The 19,240-nt window shown below is 47.4% G+C and overlaps 2 protein-coding genes across 2 annotated transcripts; one reads left to right on the forward strand and one right to left on the reverse strand.

The window, feature by feature from the left end:
- The first annotated feature begins 6,716 nt into the window (after positions 1 to 6,716).
- CUNH6orf226 (chromosome unknown C6orf226 homolog) lies at positions 6,717 to 7,492 on the forward strand. The gene has a single exon (XM_063238849.1). The coding sequence runs from the start codon at positions 6,788 to 6,790 to the stop codon at positions 7,262 to 7,264; it is 477 nt and encodes a 158-aa protein (XP_063094919.1). The 5' UTR covers positions 6,717 to 6,787; the 3' UTR covers positions 7,265 to 7,492.
- A 2,514-nt stretch (positions 7,493 to 10,006) lies between these two features.
- On the reverse strand, positions 10,007 to 15,181 carry Rpl7l1 (ribosomal protein L7 like 1). The gene is made up of 7 exons (XM_063238848.1): positions 15,058 to 15,181; positions 14,257 to 14,365; positions 13,506 to 13,666; positions 12,107 to 12,244; positions 11,311 to 11,420; positions 10,939 to 11,153; positions 10,007 to 10,398 (listed from the first exon to the last, which is right to left on the reverse strand). The coding sequence occupies exons 1-6, from the start codon at positions 15,096 to 15,098 to the stop codon at positions 10,945 to 10,947; spliced, it is 768 nt and encodes a 255-aa protein (XP_063094918.1). The 5' UTR covers positions 15,099 to 15,181; the 3' UTR covers positions 10,007 to 10,398; positions 10,939 to 10,944.
- Between the last annotated feature and the right edge of the window lie 4,059 nt (positions 15,182 to 19,240).

The following is a 19,240-nucleotide window of genomic DNA, read 5'->3' on the forward strand; positions in this document are numbered from 1 at the left end:
CAGTGGTACACATCTATAATCCCAGCATTCCACTCAGGAAACTGAGGCAGGAGGAATGCTGCAAGTTCAAGGCTGGCCTGGGCTACATAGTGAGTTCAAGATCAACCTGAACTGCATAGTGAGAACCTTGTCTCAAAAAACCCAAAAGATTAAATTAAAATGTTTTGCATCCTGAACGGTAACACTTGACCTTCCAGGGTATAGTTTTCCAGCTATATCCTAATGAGGCCTGCCCACAGCCAGCTGGCTGCTTCCAGGACATGGGTCAGGGATTTGTCATCTGTACACGTCCTTGGTTGGAGCATGTATGCCCCAGATGGAGGTTACCGATGTCCACTTCACAGTGACAGGGCCAGCATTCTGTGAGCCCACGGACGATGGCACCCTGGGAGGAGACAGCAGAGTCATCCTAAACTGTACAGCAAAACTGTGTCCCTCCAGGCGGCAGTCACCATGGGAACGGTGACTGGGACACTAGGTCAGCCTGACAGCAGGTGACTGGCAGAACCTGAGCTTCCATGCCCTACGCCAGGGCCACTTACACACAGGTCCCCGAGCACACCTGGCAGGAGGGGGCTGCACCTCCGCCCTCATGATCATTTGTCCTTGTGACCTTTATTTTTGCCAGTGCTGGGGAGAGTATGCAAGGCATCATTGTGCGGGGGAGGGGGGATGTTGTACACTGAGTTGCACCCCGGTTTGCTTTGTCCTTGATGTTGGGCACTACAGTCTGGGCCCTGGGCCCTGCACCCCCAAAAGCCCCCGATGCCACAGTTGTCCCTGAAATCAGGGAACCCAGTTCCATCTTTCATCCAGGGGCTGCAGTCGCCAGAGCAAGGCGATGATGCTGGTGGCTGTCACCAAGGACTTAACAGCTTAGCAAAGGGAGTGCTTTGGAGCCTCCTAAGTATGTAGCTGGGGTACTAAGAAGGCTGCACATAATAAAGCCAACCCAGCACTGTCAACATAGACTTCCTTCACTTGCCAGGGAGTCCTGGCACCTCAGGCTCGTTACCTGTGGGCTGCCATCAAGCCTGGCTTTAATGAACCAGCTCACAGGCTCCCCACACTCCTCCTAGGTGGCTGAGCCAGCACTTTAAGTCCCAGGTCTTGGATGAGGGCTGTAGCATGGGAGGGCTCTACCCTCCTAGCCTTGCTTCCTACAGCCCTGAAGCACTGCCAGGGTGGCCTGGCAAGGCACCCCCCTCCCCCAGAACAAGGGCTTCTGCTGCTCCTCTGGATCTAACTCACATAGCCAAGCTGCTTGGGAGGCTGAGTCAGGAGGATGGCAAGTCCGAGTGCAGCCTGGGCAACTGAGTGATTTAGTAAACTCTGTCTCAAAATTTTAAAAGAGCAGTGAGGCTAGTTCAGTGTGAAGGCCCTATGTTCAATTTACTGCACCACAGAAATGAAATAAAGGAAAAAAAGAAAAAGAAAAATCAGTGAATGTATGGACTCTTGATTTTATGTGCACTAAAAATTTAATACACCCGGGGCTGGGGATTTAGCTCAGCGGCATAAGCACCTTCCTTGCAAGTGTGTGGTTGTGAGTTCAATCCCTGGTATCGAAAAAGACAAAAAAAATTAATACACCAGGTGTAACGGGTACTACACTGTGTCAACCTGAGAAGTTTAGAATTTTAATGAAGCAATTCAGCAAGGAACAGGTTCTTGCTTTGTAAATATCCTCAGCCTCTGCAAGAGGAGGGCAGGAGATTGTGAGTGCTACAGTGGCCCTGGAGGGACAAGGGCGGGGGGAGCATGCTTACCATATAAGGGAGGAAAAGAGGCTTGCTCTCCCGTTATGCTCTTGTTGCTTTTGCTGTCTTCTGCTGCCATGAGTTGTTCCTCTCTGCCACACCACCCTTCCTTGGAGCCAGCTGATTACAGACTGAAACCTCCACAAACTGCGAACTAAATAATCCTATTCTTCCTTAATTTTGGGCACCAGGTAGAATTTGATACCAGGAGTGGAATCATTGCTATAACTAACCTGACCATGTGGTTCAAGAGCCTTTGCAAATGGCTTGTAGGAAGAGTTCAGAGATGTCATGTGAAAGAGAAGAGCTGGAATGGCTTAGGCTGTTCTGTATGGAACATTCTGATCAGAGCTGAAAAACCAGAAAACCAGCCAAGTCCAGGCTCAGGAGGTTTCTGCTGGGAAGAACGACTGCATTAGTTGTTGGAGTCCAGATGATGTATGTTATGGCTTGGCAGAAAGTTTGTCTGCATTTTTTTCATGTTTGGAGATTTTGCCTAAGACTGAGATGAAGGATAGCAGACTAATTAATCTGGCAAAAGAAATTTCAAGGCAGCTGAATGTTGAAGTGTCGGGATAGTTATTGTTGGGGGCTTTTAATAAGATCTATGTTGAAAATCAAGAGCAAAGAGACCATCAGGATGACTTAAACTATGAGTTTGACCAGAAAGGAAACTCCAGTAAAGCTCTGGACTATAAACATAGAGTGGAGGATTCCTTCCCAATTGCTGGGAAGGAACAAGAGGATATAAAAGAGGTCTGAGGGTTTCACAAGAAGCAGCAAACCCCACCCTTTGCAGCCTCAAAACTGCAAAAGTGAAAGTCTTTTTTTGAGGAGAAAGCCTTCCAGAATAGCAGTGGCCATGATGTGTTTAAGAATGGTGGCAGCATAAAAAATTTGCTCCTTAGAACTGGATTCAGTGTCCAGCAATCCAGGCACTCAACTACTGTAGCCAAGAGAGAGGAAAGCCTGGCTACTGCTCCAGCTGGCAAAAAACCGAGGCATAATCCACACGATGCTGGTTTGAAATACATGCAGAATAGAAGAGTTGTGGGGTTAGGAAGGCGTCCACCCAGATTTCAGAAGAAGGCCTGGGAGGCCAGAAAATGTGCCCCAGAGAGCAGTGTGTGGAGCTGTGAGTGTGAAGTTGAAGGTGCAGTGGAGACCCCTGACGTTTGAGAAGCTAGGATTGTGGATCATCTAAGGAAAGTTGCAAGGAGGAAACAAAGCAGCCTTACAGAGAAACCACTGCAAATGCCATAGGGGTGGAGTCCACTCAAGTCATTTGGAGCTCATGATTTGCTACAGATTGCTTCAGACGCTGGATGTGAAACTACAGGACTTTATTTTCTCTGCTGCATTTTGGGCTTGCTTTGGTCCTAATCCTTTGTATCCCCCATTTGTATCTTTTGGAATGAAAATGATTAGCCTGTGGCATTGAATGTTGAAAGTGTTTAACTTTTCATTTGCACAGGGGCTTGTAGCTAAGAGTTTTCCTTACATCTTAAGACTTGGGACTTGAGCTTTTCAGAATGTTGAAACTGTTAGGACTCTAGCAACTTTTGCAGATGGATGTGTCCTCCATAAAGGGATGTGCATGAGTCTTTGGGGGGCCAAGGGAAAAAACATTATGGTTCTAAAGTAATATAATGTTGATAGAATTAATACTGGTTTTTAAGAATTATTAAACCAGTGTTATAATGTTCAAGTTGTGAAATGATATGAATAAACATGTCTTTGTATCTGGAAACTTGCTTAAAGAAAGGTGTCTAGTTGCCAAGTTGACAAACGGTGAATTGTAATGGTTCTATATGGACTACTGTAATGGTAACCTCTGCAAATTGTAAGCTAATAAATCTTTTCCTCTTTAACTTTGTGTATTGGGTATTTTGTCTCAGCAACGAGAAAATTATCCAAGATACCAGGTGCTACACAGTATTACTTCTGTAATAAATCACAATTATCACAGAATCTTTTTTTTTTTTTTTTTGGTACCAGGGATTGAATTCATGACCTTGTGCTTGCCAGGCAGGCACTTGTGCCACTGAGCTAAATCCCTACCCCCACATAACCTTCTTCTGTGACTTCTCTGACAGGCTAGGAGCTCTGGAGACTAGGGACCTGGAACTGTGTGCCAGCCCCATGCACAGCCAGGTGTGCTCCCCCAAGACCTGTGTGCAGTTGTGGTCAGCCTGGCTCCCTCCTGTCTATAAAGAGTCAGTCTGTTGACACTTTGTCCTGCTATTACTAAATACCAGGAACTGGGTAATCCAGAAACAAAGAAATGCCTTTCTCACAGTTCTGAGGCTGGGAAGGTCAAGGGGCTGCATCTGTAGAGGGGCTTCCTGTGTGTCATAACCCAGCAGGAGAGGAGGGTGTGATGACGCTCACCTGTAATCCCAGCACTGAGGAGGCTGAGGCAGGGTCTCACTCACTAAACTGCCAAAATACCTGATACCAGGTATCTGCGACCTGGCCAAAGATCCCCAACTGCCTGTACAAAGGATATGATGAAAGGATAAAATAGGAGACAAATTTAGTAATACATGAAAAGGGGGTGGAAAGGTCAATGCCTCAGGATGAGCAAAAACAAAGACTCCCTGGTTCACCACTATTTTTATTGGCCAGCGCATGGGGAGGTGTAGTGGATGATTTCAGGAACGGTAACGGCAATTACAGCGGGCTAGTAAAAGAACAAAGCATTCATGCAAGGATGAGACACGGACCAATAAGGCAACTGTAGTGTTCCTGGGTGAAGCTTTTCCTACTGATACTACATTGCTTTAAAGGTCCCGGTTGTCTTCAACTACAGGAAGTGCCATAGGGACGGAGCCACTCAAGTCTTTTGAAGTTCACATCTTGCCACACAGTTCCTCAGATGAAGGATGTGGAATGACAGGATTTGATGTTTGCCCTGCTGGATTTTGGGATTTTCTTTGACCCCATTCCTTTGTATCTCTCTATTTGTACCTTTTGGAATGGGATTTTTTTTTTTTTTTTTGAGACAGGGTCTTGATACATAGTCCAGGCTGTCCTTGAACTCAGCAATCTTCCTACTCAGTTTTCCACGTGCTGGGACTACAGGTGTGTGCCACTATGCCCAGGGGGAATGTTTATCTTGTGCCACTGTGTGTTGAAAGTGTTTAACTTTCTTTTCCTTTGTACAGAGGATGTCAGCGAAGACTTTGCCTTAAATTTCAGAGGAAACTTTGGATTTGGACTCTTCAGCAATGTTGAAATTGATAGGACTGGGGGCTGGAAGTTTAGCTCAGCGGCATAAGTGCCTGCCTTGCAAGCAGGCAGTCGTGAGTTCGATCCCTGGTACCGATAAAAAGGAAAAAGACAAAAAAAAAAAAAAAAAAAGAAAGAAATTGATAGGACTTTGGCAACTCTTGGAGATGGACTAAATGCCTTTTGCATAAAGGAATGTACAAGTCTTTAGGGCAGCCAGGGGCAGAATATTATGGTTCCTGTCTCGATGTCTTCCTAATGTCTCATGCAGTCGTGGGTGGGGCTTTTCAAAAGTGGCTGGATCTAGAGTGTGTGATGCTGGAATCAAGGATGTGATTGCTTAAACCACTGATTGCTTAGGCATAGTTCTGAGTAGGATTAAGGATGCCCCATCTGGGTGTATTATCCACTCTAAGAGGGAGGATCCTTGGATAGAATATAAGGGAAGCAGGGCTGCTATGCTTGCTGCCTGGTATCTTCCTCCTTTGCTGCCTGCTGCCTACCATGGCCCGTTCCTCCTCTGTGATGCCCCTCTATCACGCCACTCTGCCTTGGAACTAGCCAACTATGAAATGAAACCTCTACAAACTGTAAGTCAAAACATAAGTCTTTCCTCCTCTAGTTTTGCATGTTAGGTATTTTGTATCAGCAACAAGAAAAAGACACTTGGTTCAATCCTTAAACCCTCCTGCCTTAGCCACCCAGAGTGCTGGGGTTATAGGCATGTGCCACCATGGTTGGTGTGTGGTTTTATTCTACAGGACACAAAGCAGCACCTTCAAGCAAATGAAGAGATCTAGAGGGTGAGTTGTAGAAACAGAACTATGAATACAGAACTAAGTCCTCTCCTCACCATCAGGCTGTCACTTCTGCTCACTGGCTAGGAAGCTGCACTGAGCTGTGTCCAGAGTTGCAACCAGGTTTTAAAACACATGCACAGGGGCTGGGGATTTAGCTCAGCGGCATAAGCGCCTGCCTTGCAACAGGCAGTCGTGAGTTCGATCCCGGTACCGACAAAAAGCAAAAAGACAAAAAACAAAAACAACAACAACAAAAAAGCCACGTGCACAATTGTTTAACTCACAGCTAGAGAGCAGTTCTGCCTTCCCCCTTGGCCTCAAACCTCTCACCAAATGGCCGTGTGTGCAGAATGACCGCTCCCCCTTCTGCAGTTAGTATGGCTCTCCCGAGTCACCACCTCATTCCTAGCAGACCAGGATTTAGTCTCAGACTAATTCCTTGCTCTGCAACACGCAGTGTAGCGTTTCCCACCAAAGCTCTCACTGCACTCCAGCCCAACCTTCTATCCTGACGTCCACAGACTGCATCCAGTCACTGGTCCTTAGCAAGTCTACCCCTCTGCTCTCCATCTCTGCAACTTTACCCCTAATCACGTGCAAATGCCTTGCCTATGAACAGAAGTATTCTCCAGAGAACCACAGCTCCATGAGAAACTGACATTGCTACCGATGTCATCTGATACGTGGGTCATATTTAAGATTTTCAGTGCTTTATAGATGATCCTCACCACATCTGGCCCACTCATTACAGTTTTTGCTTTTTCCAGTAATGTGGATTGAACCTAGGGTTTTCGTAGCGAACTGCATTCTCAGGTCTTTTTATTTTGAGACAGTGTCCTGTTAAATCGCTAAATTGCCCAGATTGGGCTCAAATTTGCGATCCTCCTGTTTCAGCCACCCGAAGTGGAGGGACTACAGGGATGCACCCCCACGTCCGGTTTTGGCCCTTTCTCTTCTAAAGAAGATTTCCCTGATGGCGTGAGTGCTTGCGCTGTCATGGGGTATGGTGCGTATCCTCGCCGAGCTGGGCGGCGTCCTAGCGCAGTCCGCAGTGCAGATAGCTCGGAACCGCGCACTTCCTCGGCATTCCACGACCGCGGTGCCACATGGGTCTTCGGAAGTGGGTGTTGGCGGCGCTCCCGAGAGGCCCCACGCCCCCGGAAGTGCTTGCTCCTCGCGCTTCCGGCAGGCTCCGCGGCTCCGGAAGTACATGCTCTTGTGTTCCGGGTGGGTAGTGCAGCCATGGACCCACCCCGCAGCCCCATCCCGGCCGTCGGATCGCTTTCCCCCGCCGAGTCTCCCCCGGCCTCAGTGACCCTGGCGCAGCTTCTACAGCTGATGCAGAGTGGCCAGGAACTCCCGGGTCTAGAGAAGCGCCACATCACGGCAACCAACGGCGACCCCACGGCATCCCGGCTCCCGCGGAGGCCAAAGCCCTGGGAGGCCACCGCCCCGCCGCCATCGGGCTCCTGAGACCTGGTCCCGGGGGGGCCCAGATCCTGAGCGACAGTGCCCCGCACGGACTTGGGACTCTGCTAACCGGCCACACTATCTTTTATGGGTTTGTCCTGGCCAGACGCAACCGGACTGGAATCTCCCCGGGGCGGCCCGCTGCTCGGACTCTGGACTAGATAAGATTCTCAGTTAAAAATAAAACCCTGCTCCAACGGTATCAGCTACCGGAAAGAGCTTCCAGCTTCAGCATCTGCCTGGCGTCAGTTTTCTCTGTCAGAATTACTACCCAGAGGGAAGCTGGGCTACAGTTCAGCGGCAGAGCCCTTGGCGGGCCGGTGGAAGCCCTGGCCCTGGCGCCCAAGAAAACATGCGACTCAGCATCGCACTTTAGGGTTGGTTAGTAACGCGGAACGTCAGCCAGCCAAGCTGGACACCAGGCCAGCCTGTTCGGTGCTGGTGACAAAGGGAACTTGGGATCTCGGTGGCTTTTCCTAGACGCGTTGAAAGGGAAAAGGTTCAATAGTAACATCACAGCAAAGAAAAAGCACCGTGACCGCCTTGTGAAGGCTGAGCCTCGGTGTTCACTGCACCCAAAACTACCTCCCTGACAGACCCTGGGTGAGGGCTGCCTTAGCAGTGTGGTCTGATCACAAGCATTTTAGAAGTGCGTTTTGATGACCTTTTACATTTATATAAAATTTTAAGTTGAGAACTATTATTTTAACTTTGTGCAGGGCGTGGTGATTTTACTAAGTAGAACACCTAACCTCAAACGCAACAATTAATTCTGCCTCAGCTGGGATTATAGGCCTAGGCCATGACACCTGGCTTTAATGGCCTTTTTAACCACTAAAGCCCGTCTAGTGGACAAGCTAGAAGATACTGGCTCTTTACAGCCAAGAGTAGAAACAGGGTTTTTTTTTGTTTTTGAGACAGGGTCTCACTACGCAGTTCAGGCTGGCCTTGAGCTCACTTTGTGTAGCCCAGGCTGGTCTCAAACTCAGCATGATCTCCCTGCCTCAGCCTCCCACTTGCTGGGATTACAGGTGTGAGCTAGAGAGGGAACCCAGGGCCCTTGCAAGTGCTAGGCAAGTGCTGTATACTGAGCTGCATTCCCAGTCTCCTCTTATTAAAACAGCCCAGTTATAAACCCAGCTTCCATACCTAGACTGTTCAACAATTTATTGTTTTTGAGACGGTCTTGCTATGTAGCTCAGGCTGGCTTTGAACTCATGGCAATCCTGTCTCCTTCACCCCAGTGCTGGGATTGCAGGTGTGCACCACCACAGGCCTGGCTGATACATCCTTTTAGAGCTATGACTGCATAATAAAGGTAAAATCTCAAACATCTATTCCTGGCAGGTTAAGTATGGAACCAACCTGCCTAGTAAGGAGTTCCGTAACCTGGCAGCCGGTAGGGTAGGGTCACTCCTCTCACTTGGGTGCAGACCCAACACTGCAGTGAGGCCGCTGAGAAAGATGGGGGAGCGTAAAGGCTGCGTAAGTGTGCAGTCACCCGGGCCTGTCCTGGCGCCTCCTCACCAACTGCTGATTGTGAGTGATGGAACAGCAGAAGATGCTGGGAGGCCAACCCAGCATCGCACCCTTGAGTCACACTGGGACCCAGGTAACATTTTCACTTTGGGCAGCCATTTCCCAGACAGGCAGTGAAAGGAAGGTTTGATGATAAAATCTGGCCCCAGAATGTCTTCAAAGAGCCATGGAATGGGGGCTGGAGGTTTAGCTCAGTGGCATAAGCGCCTGCCTTACAAGCAGGCAGTCATGAGTTCGATCCCTGGTACCGATAAAAATGAAAAAAACAACAAAAAAAACAGGCAGTCGTGAGTTTGATCCCCGGTACCGATAAAAAGGAAAAAGAAAAAAAAAAAAAAAAAGCTATGGAATGAAAACTGAGCAGCAACTGTGTGCCAGCAAGGGCTTCTGAGACATTCCCAGAACCACTGTTGCTGGTCTACTCGCATCGTTACCAGGACAAAGCTGATACTCTGAGTCTAGAATATGCAAGTAAAAAATCTGTTCACAGTCTAAAAACCTAATTTTATCCATGCCAAACCAAGAAAATGGCCTTTTCCTGACCTGGGTTTTAAGGAGACAGTTGTCAGGGAAATCTGGAAATTACATCCTGAAGCTCAAAAAAAAAAGGAGAGCATTTCTCAGTTACAGATGGTGCAAGCGGCAACACTACGTGTTAAGCAGAAACACCCAATTGGCTAGGGAAGCTTTGGTCTTCTAGAGGGCATGAACCAGGCAACCAGCTAGCTCAGGGACTGGGTGACAAATACCAGGATTTTTTTTTTTTTTTTTTTTTTTTTTTGTCTTTTTCGGTACCAGGGATCGAATTCATGACCGCATACTTGCAAGGCAGGCACTTATGCCACTGAGGTAAATCCCCAGCCCCGGAACAGGATTTCTTTATGCAAGATGCACAAGTCCTGAAAGAGAGGACTCCAGGACATCCTGAAATTCCCACCAAGCTTAGCGAGTACCTATCTTCTAGGAAAAAAAGGCCTTTTCCAAATTCTGAGCTAGAGAAAAGAAGCTGAGTCAGTTCCAAGCCAGAATAAAAATGCTACCTTAGGGCCAGGAATTTAAGCAGCAAAAGCGCCTGCCTGGCAAGTGTTGAGATTGTGAGCTTTGATTCCCAGAACCAAAAAAAAAAGCCACCTTAGCCAGCCAAGTCTGAGACTTCACAGAGCTGTCACTGAAAGCTAGAACATGAACTCATAACAGAGACAACACTTGTTTTCATCGTTGTAACTGTATTTCAAGTCTTTTCAAAAGAAGGTCCTAGGGCTCCAGACTCAAGCAGGCCTCCAGGCTGGGTCCACCGCTACAGGTCATAGGGAGCCGCTAAGGTTATCCATTCACCAGCACCCAACTCCGTGACAGAAGATGCAACAAAACAGGACTTCTTCATCCGTTGATGTGTTGATTTCAGCGGCAGCTGGGGACAATCTGGAAAACAACGGAACTTTTTCTTGAAACTGGGCAGTGAGGAGAGGTGCCTGCCACTGCACCTGTCGGTTCCCTGACTTCTTCCAGGCTCTGAAGGCAGAAAATCATCTTCTCTGAAGACACTGGGTAACAGTTCCAGAAACAAACACATGCTTCCAAGGCACTGCTTTGATATTCTGAGGGGAATAAACCAAACAGGTGTCAATGTAAACGCAACACAATCTGCTGCCCAAGAGAAACAACAGCAGCAATAAAAACCAGTTTCAAAGTTAAGTTTCTCAGCAAAGTACATAGGTGACTTAGGTCCTAAAATTCTTTTAACTTCCATTCTTCCTTGCCTGTTTCCAGCTAAATGACCACAGCGATACAGAAGTGTTTCTAGCCTGTAACCTGCTGGGAACTGAACCCACCTTGGGCGTGTTAGACGCCCGCTCTACCACTGCACACCACCACCCCTGGCCTGTCACTTCAGTCTGGAGTTCATCTAACTGGTAAATACACGCTGCTTTCCTCCCAACCTTACATCTACTCTCATCTACTAGTAAATATGTTAAAAACCTTCTCCCCCTCCCTACTGGAAAGGCCCAAATCCAAGGTCTTTCCTATGCTGGGCAAGTACTATACCACCAACTGCCTCAGCCCACAAAAAGAACTTCCAGGAGACAGAGTGTGGTCCATCAAAGGTTGGACAAGGACACTGTTCAGCGCTGGCTCACCTGGAACTAGTTCAGCTGGCGGATGAGCTGGTTGATGCGTTCACCCCGATAGCCAGGTGAGCCCATCTCCTTGAGGAAGCCCACCCTGTTCTTGGTAGCGTGCCGGGCCACAGACAGGTGGAAAGGGCGCAGGAACTGAGAGATCTCCATGAAATGCACCCCAGGAAAGGCGATTTCGTGAATGAGGTCTTCCAGGCAAATGACACCAAATTTTCCTAAGAGTCATAAAGGCAAATTCCTTTGTTCCCTGTCTATGCAGCTTACACTGAGAAGCTCTCGGCGACCCAATAAGGACCCACCCTGATTCCCACACCAGTGCCACCAAAAACCCTTGCTTTCTGGGCCCATCTGACCCTTCCATGTGGCACTCACCCAGGTGTTCCTCGATCACAGTGTTGTCTGTCAGAGGGAAGGTCTTATTCTTGACCTTGGCCTGTCCACGTTTCAAAATGAGTTCCCGGACAGACTTCAGATTTGGAAATCTATGTGAAGCAGAAGCAAGCACAGCCTTAGCTAGTGCCTGGCACACTGCCACTGGCCACACAAGGCTGTGGCCTGGCTGAGAAGAGGCAGGAGAATTCTCCTCCCCACCCCATCCCTCTCCCCGGAGTGTCCTGTACTTTTCAGCTGTAGATACATATGTACCTGAGGGGGATTAAAACACAGTGGCCCTGGCTACGCAAGGTGAAACAGTTTACTTCTCAGCTAGAACAAAAACCACACCTTGTACTTGCTCTGACAGCACAGTACTAGCAAACCGTATCTTGGCTTCCAGTCTACTCAAGTACAAAAGCTGTGCATTACACCCACGCCTGGGGCTGGGGATTTAGCTCAGCAGCATAAGCACCTGCCTTGCAAGTGCGTGGTCGTGAGTTTGATCCCTGGTACTGGTTTAAAAAAAAAAAAAAAAACCCAAGCCAACACTGGGCTTTAATGCATGAGGAGTACTAATTACTGTTATACAATAAGCACAGCCTCAAGACCCCAAGCTGTCAACTGAACAAGCCTTGCCACAATACTGTTCAGTCTGAGTCAGCATCTCTGATCCTGCTCCTATCAGCTCCGTGTCCTAAAGTTCCTGATTTCTGGGCAATATGGTCACAGATCCAACAGAGTACACAAGCCTGGGAGAATGCCGAGCGCCGTGAACACATGTGGAAACACTCACCCCCAGGTCACATAAGGCTCCACTATCCGCAGCATTTTGAGGGTTTTGGGGTTGACTTTAACAAAGACACCACTGAACAACTTCTTCAGGCGAAGTCTTGCAATGGTATTCTGTACTAGTAAACTCACCCCGTTGATACTGAAACACATACACACAAAGAGAAGTCAGGCCCGCTCCGGTTTATGGCAATCCAGCAAGCATTCAGAAATGGGTACTGTTCCACTAGGAGTATAGGGAAAGACGCAGCATTTTGTTTTGTTTTTCCGGTACCGGGGATTGAACTCACAACCTTGTACTTGCTAGGGAGGCACTTATGCCGCTGAGCTAAACCCCGGGCCCAACGAAGCATTTTTGAAGAGAGGCAGTAGAGTTTTTGTTTGTTTTTATCGGTACCAGGGATCAAACTCACGACTGCCTGCTTGCAAGGCAGGCGCTTATGCCCCTGAGCTAAATCCCCAGCCCAAGGCAGTTTGTTAATGTACTGTCTTCTCTGATGTGGAGCAACGCCCAAGATACAACGGGAACAGAAAGTCCCTGAACTTGTGGGCCGTGACATAGCATGATGTATTTCTAGCCAAGGAAGCTGGACTTGCTGGCAGTGAAAGCTACTAAAGACTGTAAACAAGAAAAACCATCAGTTTTTCCTTCTGATAATCCCTGAATGCAGTCTACAGATAAAATCTCAAGGCTGTGAACCAGACACAGAAAATCTAGTTAGGAAACTCCAGGAAAGACATTATGGGCAGTGGTAGGAGGGCTGAAGACAGAACTTGTAAGTATTTAAAATTCACAAGTTTCACAGCAAGAGTCACACAGCTGCATGAGAGAGGAGGACACGTCAGCAAAATGCCACTAAACATGGAAATTTCTTCTTGTACTGAATACGCACCACCCATTCATTCAGCCTTGTTTTAGTTCCTAGAAAGATGCCTTGATTTACTTCAAGATCTTGCTTAGAAATCTTTCTGGAATAAATAAATTTTTTAAAAAAGCTTTCTGGGGGGCTGGGGATTTAGCTCAGCGGCATAAGCGCCTGCCTTGCAATCCCTGGTACCGATAAAAATGAAAAAGACAAAAAAAAAAAAAAAAAAAAAAGCTTTCTGGGAAAAGGGGGTGGGGGGTGGTGGTGATTCAGAGGTACAGCACCTGCCTGGCAAGTGTGAGGCCCTGAGTTTGATTCCTGCCCCCACCCAAGAAGCTGGGCCTGCTGAACCCCTTTCTGTCCAAGGTTCATTTCCCTCAGTCTGCAGAGGGAAACCGTAGTGCTCAACTCTGAACCCCTAGCACAACTTGTGCAGTGGCTTAGGCCTTGCTATGTCTTGATCTCCCCAGGAAAGGCCTAAGCTGAAACAACCGTTCACCCAGCTGCAGGGAATCAGAAAAGACACAGGCACTGTACCTTTGGAGGCGGACAACAAAGGCCAAGGAGTGTTTATCAGGTGCTTCCAAAGCGCGAGGTTTCACTTCTAGTCGTTTCACGCGCACCATGTCACGCCGCTGTCGCCAGGAATCACGAAGGAAAGATTCCAGTCGCTTAAATCTGATCTCTTTTACCTTCCTCTTTGGTAGAGAAAACAGGCCAGCATCAGTACTCTGTGTCTGGACTCATCTTTTTTCTTTTACAGTACTGGAGGTTAAACCCAGGGCCTCTGCACTGAGCTACATCCCCACTGAGACAGGGTCTCCTTAAGTGGCTGCCATTACAAGCATGCATCACCAGGCTCCTCTGTTTATACTCATTGATTTCCACAGTAGTAATTTTTGAGTCACTAAAGATAGAGCATAAGTCTATGTCTTGCAAAGGGGAGCAAACAAGCATATTCTACTAATATATAAGGGAAAAGTGAGAAATCAAGGAAAGAATAAGAAAGCTTGGGCCAGGTATGGTGGTGCATGCCTGTAATGTCAGCAGTCTGAATGCCGAGGCAGGAGGACTGCCACAAATGTGAGACCAGCCTGGGTTACACAGTGAATTCAAAGCCAGCATAAACTCCAGACTCAGCCTCTGTCTCTTAAAATACATGAACAAAAAATAATAAAAAATAACAAAAAATAATTACTGGGAGAAATTTTTAACATATAAACAACTTACTGGATAAAATTCACCCAAAATGAATTCTAACACATTCTTCTAGAACCTCCAGCATTACCTCCTTCTTTGCCAAAAGTGCCTGCTTTGCCTGGGTGGCTTTGAGGGCTTGATAAGCCTTTCTCTTTTTCAGGAGATTTTCTGGAACCAAGGGGATCTTTTTCCTTTGCCTGAAACAGAAAATCGAGATCAGCAGTTAAGATTTAGGAAAAATTCGCTCCATTTCCAAAACAATTCAGCATTGTAGTCTTCGGAGAACATTGTCTTCACGTTCCTGGGTCGGGTCTTCAACAAAGACCTTTAATATTTACTCATTCTCAAAATTTTAAAAAGCCACCGAGCCGGGCGCGGTGACACAAGCCTGTAATCCCAGCACTCAGGAGGCTGGGATTGAGTTCTTGGCCAGCTTGATTTACAAAGCGGCACTGTTTAAAAAACGAGGCTATGAACCCTCGGTCTGAGTTCGCCTAAGTCCACGGTTGTTATAGCCATGATTTTCCATACACCAGCAGCTCTAAGATCTAGTAAAACTTTAGCGTTGGTACTAGCCCCGAATGAATACTGAAAGTTAAGCTGCATGAAGTCACCTCTGGTACTCTCCCGGCACTCTGTGACAAACCTACCCTCCGGACCTCAGTTCCCTTATCCGCCGCCCTCTCCAGGCAGCCCGAATTTGACTGAGGCCCTCTCCTTTCGCCCCATCCCTAGAGTACCTCACTCCCTATCGCGACCATAGTGTAACTTGAGGCATGTCCTTTTTATCTTTCTATAACCTCCTTTCCTATCACCAAACCATTAATTACCAAGGATGGCATAGGATATTTAAAGTCCCATCCCACAGTCCCTAACTATCCAAACTCACTCATCCTCCGCCATGTTTCCGGCGTAGTGGCTACTGCTCATGCGCACAACGACCCGCCAGGGAAGAGAGGATCCGCTCTGTGTTTACTTGATCATCGAGAGGGCTACTCTAGCTCACGCTGGAGGACTCCGACAGCCAACGCCCATTTAGGAACTGTGAGTCTCTAAGAGGCTTTGCTTATCATGTGATTCATACCAAAAATGGCGCAAAGTTTCTTTCGCACCCCTTCCTTGTCTTTTATTGCCCATGCTATTTTCAAAATCCCGTTCTTTTCATTTAAACTACATTCTCGAACCTTTGGGGGAACCTTGGCTGGGAATAAAACGTTTCCCACAATGCACCAGCCCCTCCGCGGTGCTTACGCCTCTATGTTGCGCGGCTCTGCAGAGTCTGGCAACCTGCGACGGGGTTTTCGCTGGGCAGGGCGGTGCGGGACCTTGGCTTTGGCACCTACATATGGTGGAGGTGTTCGCAGACCGCGTAGATAAAGTAGCTCCGAGTGGGTTCAAGTGCCATATGCCTGTGATCCCAGCTTTCTGGGAAGCTGGGAGGCAGGAGGATTGATGAAGTTTCCGTCCAGTCTGGGCAACTTGGCAAGTTAATGAGACCCTGTCCCAAAATAAAAAGGAAGCGGTTATACAGCCCAATGCGAAGGCCCATGTGTCAATTCTAAGTGACATGCACACACAAAAGGTAGCCTGATTCTGCTGGCTTCTTTCCCTCGCTGGGTCTGTGAGCGTTATTTACTCCCTCTACCTCATTTCCTTACTTATGAGTAAAGTGGTAGCTTTCTGAGGACCAGATGAAATTCCATTAAGCGTTGAGCATAATCAGCAGTCAACACGATGCTGCTCACCGTCACTGCTGCCGGGAACTAGAAACGCGTGGCACATTTCAGAGCTTCCCTTGTGTGGCGCTCAGTGCCTGCTGTATGCTCTCAGCTATCCTAGGTGATGTCCTGAGCAGCACCTTAAATCCTGTCATCTGAGCAGGGTGTGGTGGCTCATGCCTGTAATCTCAGCACTCAGGAGGCTGAGGCAGGAGGATCCTTGCGAGTTCGAGACCAGCCTGGGCTAGAAAGTAAGCTCAAGGCCAGCCCGAACTGCATAGCGAGACCCCGTCTCAAAAAAAAAAAAAAAAAAAAAAAAAAATCCTGTCATCTTTTGGAAACCTGAGCATTCATACATATAGGGGTCACCTAAGGATCCCTTTAAAATTAAATGCAGATTTTTAAAGTTTGCCTTTTATAGGAGCACACTTACACTGAGCTATATCGCCAGCCCTATAAAAAACAAAAACAAACGAAAAACAAAGCCAGTTTTATTCTCTTGCAACCCCGGTACACAGGAGGCTGAGATAAGAGGAAAACCACATGTTCAATGCCAACAGTTAATTAATTAATTTATTTTCCTTTTTATCGGTACCAGGGATCAAACTCACGACCGCCTGCTTGCAAGGCAGGTGCTATGCCGCTGAGCTAAATCCCCAGCCCCGCTTTTTTTTTTTTTTTTTTTTGAGTCAGGGTCTTACTATGTAGTCTAGGCTGACCTTGAACTCAACTGTATAGCCCAGGCTGACTTGGAACTGATGGTGATTCTCCTGACAGCCTCCCGAATGCTAGAACTACAGATGTGCACCACCTTGCCTGGCTGTTTATTTTTTTTAATAAAAATTATTATTTATTTTGTTCTCATTAGTAGACAGTCTTGCTGTATTGTTCAAACTGGCCTTGAACTCACTATGTAGCCCAGGCTGGCCTTGAGCTCAAAGTGATCCTCCTGCTTCAGCCACCAAGTGCTGGGATTACAGGGGTGTACCACCGTACCCCAGCTGGACTACACTTTGACTACCAAGGGTTTTGAGTAATGTCTTTCCTTTCTCTGAATGGTTCTCTTAGGGCATAAGAAAATGCTACCAGGCAGGTGCCGGTGCCCTGTCTTAGTCCCAGCTGCTGGGGAGGCTGGGGGAAAGGGTTGCTTGAGTCAGGGTGTTCAGACCATCCTGGGCAACATAGTGAGACTGAGCATCAATGAAAAAAGAAAACGAATAACAAAAAGAATCGGGCTGGAGATGTGGTTCAGTGATCGATGTCTCCTGGAAGGCCTGTGTTCAATCCAGCCTCAGATCGGGTGGGCGGAGCTTGGATGTGTTCCTGTTTTTTGGTCCTACCTGAATCTTCACCAATCTCGTCTACTTCCAGTTTCTCATTGTTGGCACGTTTGATATCTGCAGCAGAACAATTCTTTATTCATGGGGGAGGAGGCCTGTAAGGCTATTTTGTAGCATCCCTGGGTTCTGTCACTCCTTAGATGGCAGTAGCACCTCCACCCCTCCTGAGACAATCATGGATTAGCATTGCTGTGTCTAGTACAGTATGTTTACTTATCCTAAAGGTCTCAGGCAATGACATTATTTTTGCAGCACCTAAAAGCACTCCTGTACTTTGTCTTTTTTTTTTCCCTGTACTTTGTCTTAATCCTTAGGCTTGCATTTCCCTAACTGGGATGAATGTTGACTTTTTTTTTTCTTCTGAGACAGGGTCTTAATACATAGTTCAGGCTGGACTTGAACTCATTTTGAGCCAAGAGTGGTCCTTGAACTTGTAGCAGTGTCCTGCCTCGGCTTCCTGAGTGCTGATTACAGATGTGTGCCACCACACTCTTTGCTGAAAACTCTTTGAGGACGGGAGTTTAACATACATGCATCCTCTGTATCTTCTGCAGCACCTGTTACGGGGAGGGCCTGCAGGGCTTAAGTAGATCTGGCGATGCAGGGCGTCACTGTGCTGTGTTAACTGTCCACCACCCCGAAAGGCAGTGTACACATTGGCTGCTTAAAACCTGATAAAAGTGAAAAGGAATGACATTCAGAGTCTTGGTGAGGGACCAGAGGCTCATTCTCACTCATTCCACGCTCTACCATGTGCATTACTTTAGCAAGAAGCAAAAGTGAAGGTTCACAAAAATGCAAGAGCCATTCAAAAGTAAACGAGGGCAAAAAGAAATCAGTACTTTGTAGCTTTCCCTTCCTGGAAATAAAAGAATTTCAGGATCTTTAAGCATTCCCAGCGGAATGGGACTTCGGATGTGAAGATGCAGGAAATGGTCTTTTCCCGGCCAGCAGATGGCGCCAGGAGACCACTAACTCTCCTCCCGACGCTGGCGCAGCAGCAGACACCCGGAAAGAATGGAGTCCTTTCAACCAAGAACTTGTACACTTACTAAATTTGCATTTACTGAGCACTGACATGACATGTAGACGTTCTTTCCCCCTAAAATGAGAATGTGGCTTGCCTATCTAGAACCTTAAAAACCTACTGTTTGGTCTGTTTATTTTATATAGTTCAAACTGGCCTTGAAGTCACTATGTAGCCAGGCTGGCCTGGAACTCAGTGATCCTTTTGCCTCAGCCTCCCAGTGCAGGGATTACAGGCGTGTACCACCAGACCTGGCTTTCTGTTCTCATTTTGGACATGTCCAGCACTAGAGAATCGTTGGACTATCATGGACAGCTACATGTGCAGTGATGTAGGGCTTCATAGATGGACAGTTTTCATGTTTAAGGCCTGCCAACCTCCATTCCCATCTCCCACCTCCTAAAGTATCCCACCTCTCCTGAGAACTGGTCTTTGAAGCACTCTACCACTGAGTTACATACATGGCTTCTTTAAATTTTATTGTGAGACAGGGTTTTGCTAAACTGACCAACTTGGCCTGGAAATTGCAATCCTGCCTCAGCTTCCAGACTGTTGGAATTATAGGTGCTCACAATTGCACCTAGTCCAGCATTTAAGTCTCTGTAAGGGTTTTTTTTTTTTTTTTTTTTTTTTTTTTTTTTTTGTACTGGGAATCAAACTCAGGACCTCATGTTTTCCAGGCAGGTGCTGTGCTGCTGAGTTATGTCCCCACCCCTCTAAGATCTGTTTAATACTTCTGACCTCCCAGTGGTGGTAAACATAAGACTTCTCTGGGATTTTGAATTTTTTTTGGTTTGAGACGATCTTGCTGTGTAGTTCAGGCTGGCCTTGAACTCACGATGAGCCCAGGCTGGCGGCCTTGAATATGAGGCTGTCCTCTTGCCTCAGCCTCCAGAGTGCTGGGACTAGAGGTATGTGCCATCACACCTGGTTGGGATTTTGAATCTTGAGCAAAGTACTGATGCAAGAAAATAGCAAGAGGCTGAT

The sequence above is a fragment of the Cavia porcellus genome, unplaced genomic scaffold (genome assembly GCF_034190915.1).
Source record: "Cavia porcellus strain 051 isolate PalLab524CR breed Dunkin Hartley unplaced genomic scaffold, mCavPor4.1 scaffold_28, whole genome shotgun sequence".
In the NCBI taxonomy this organism is placed as follows: Eukaryota; Metazoa; Chordata; class Mammalia; order Rodentia; family Caviidae; genus Cavia; species Cavia porcellus.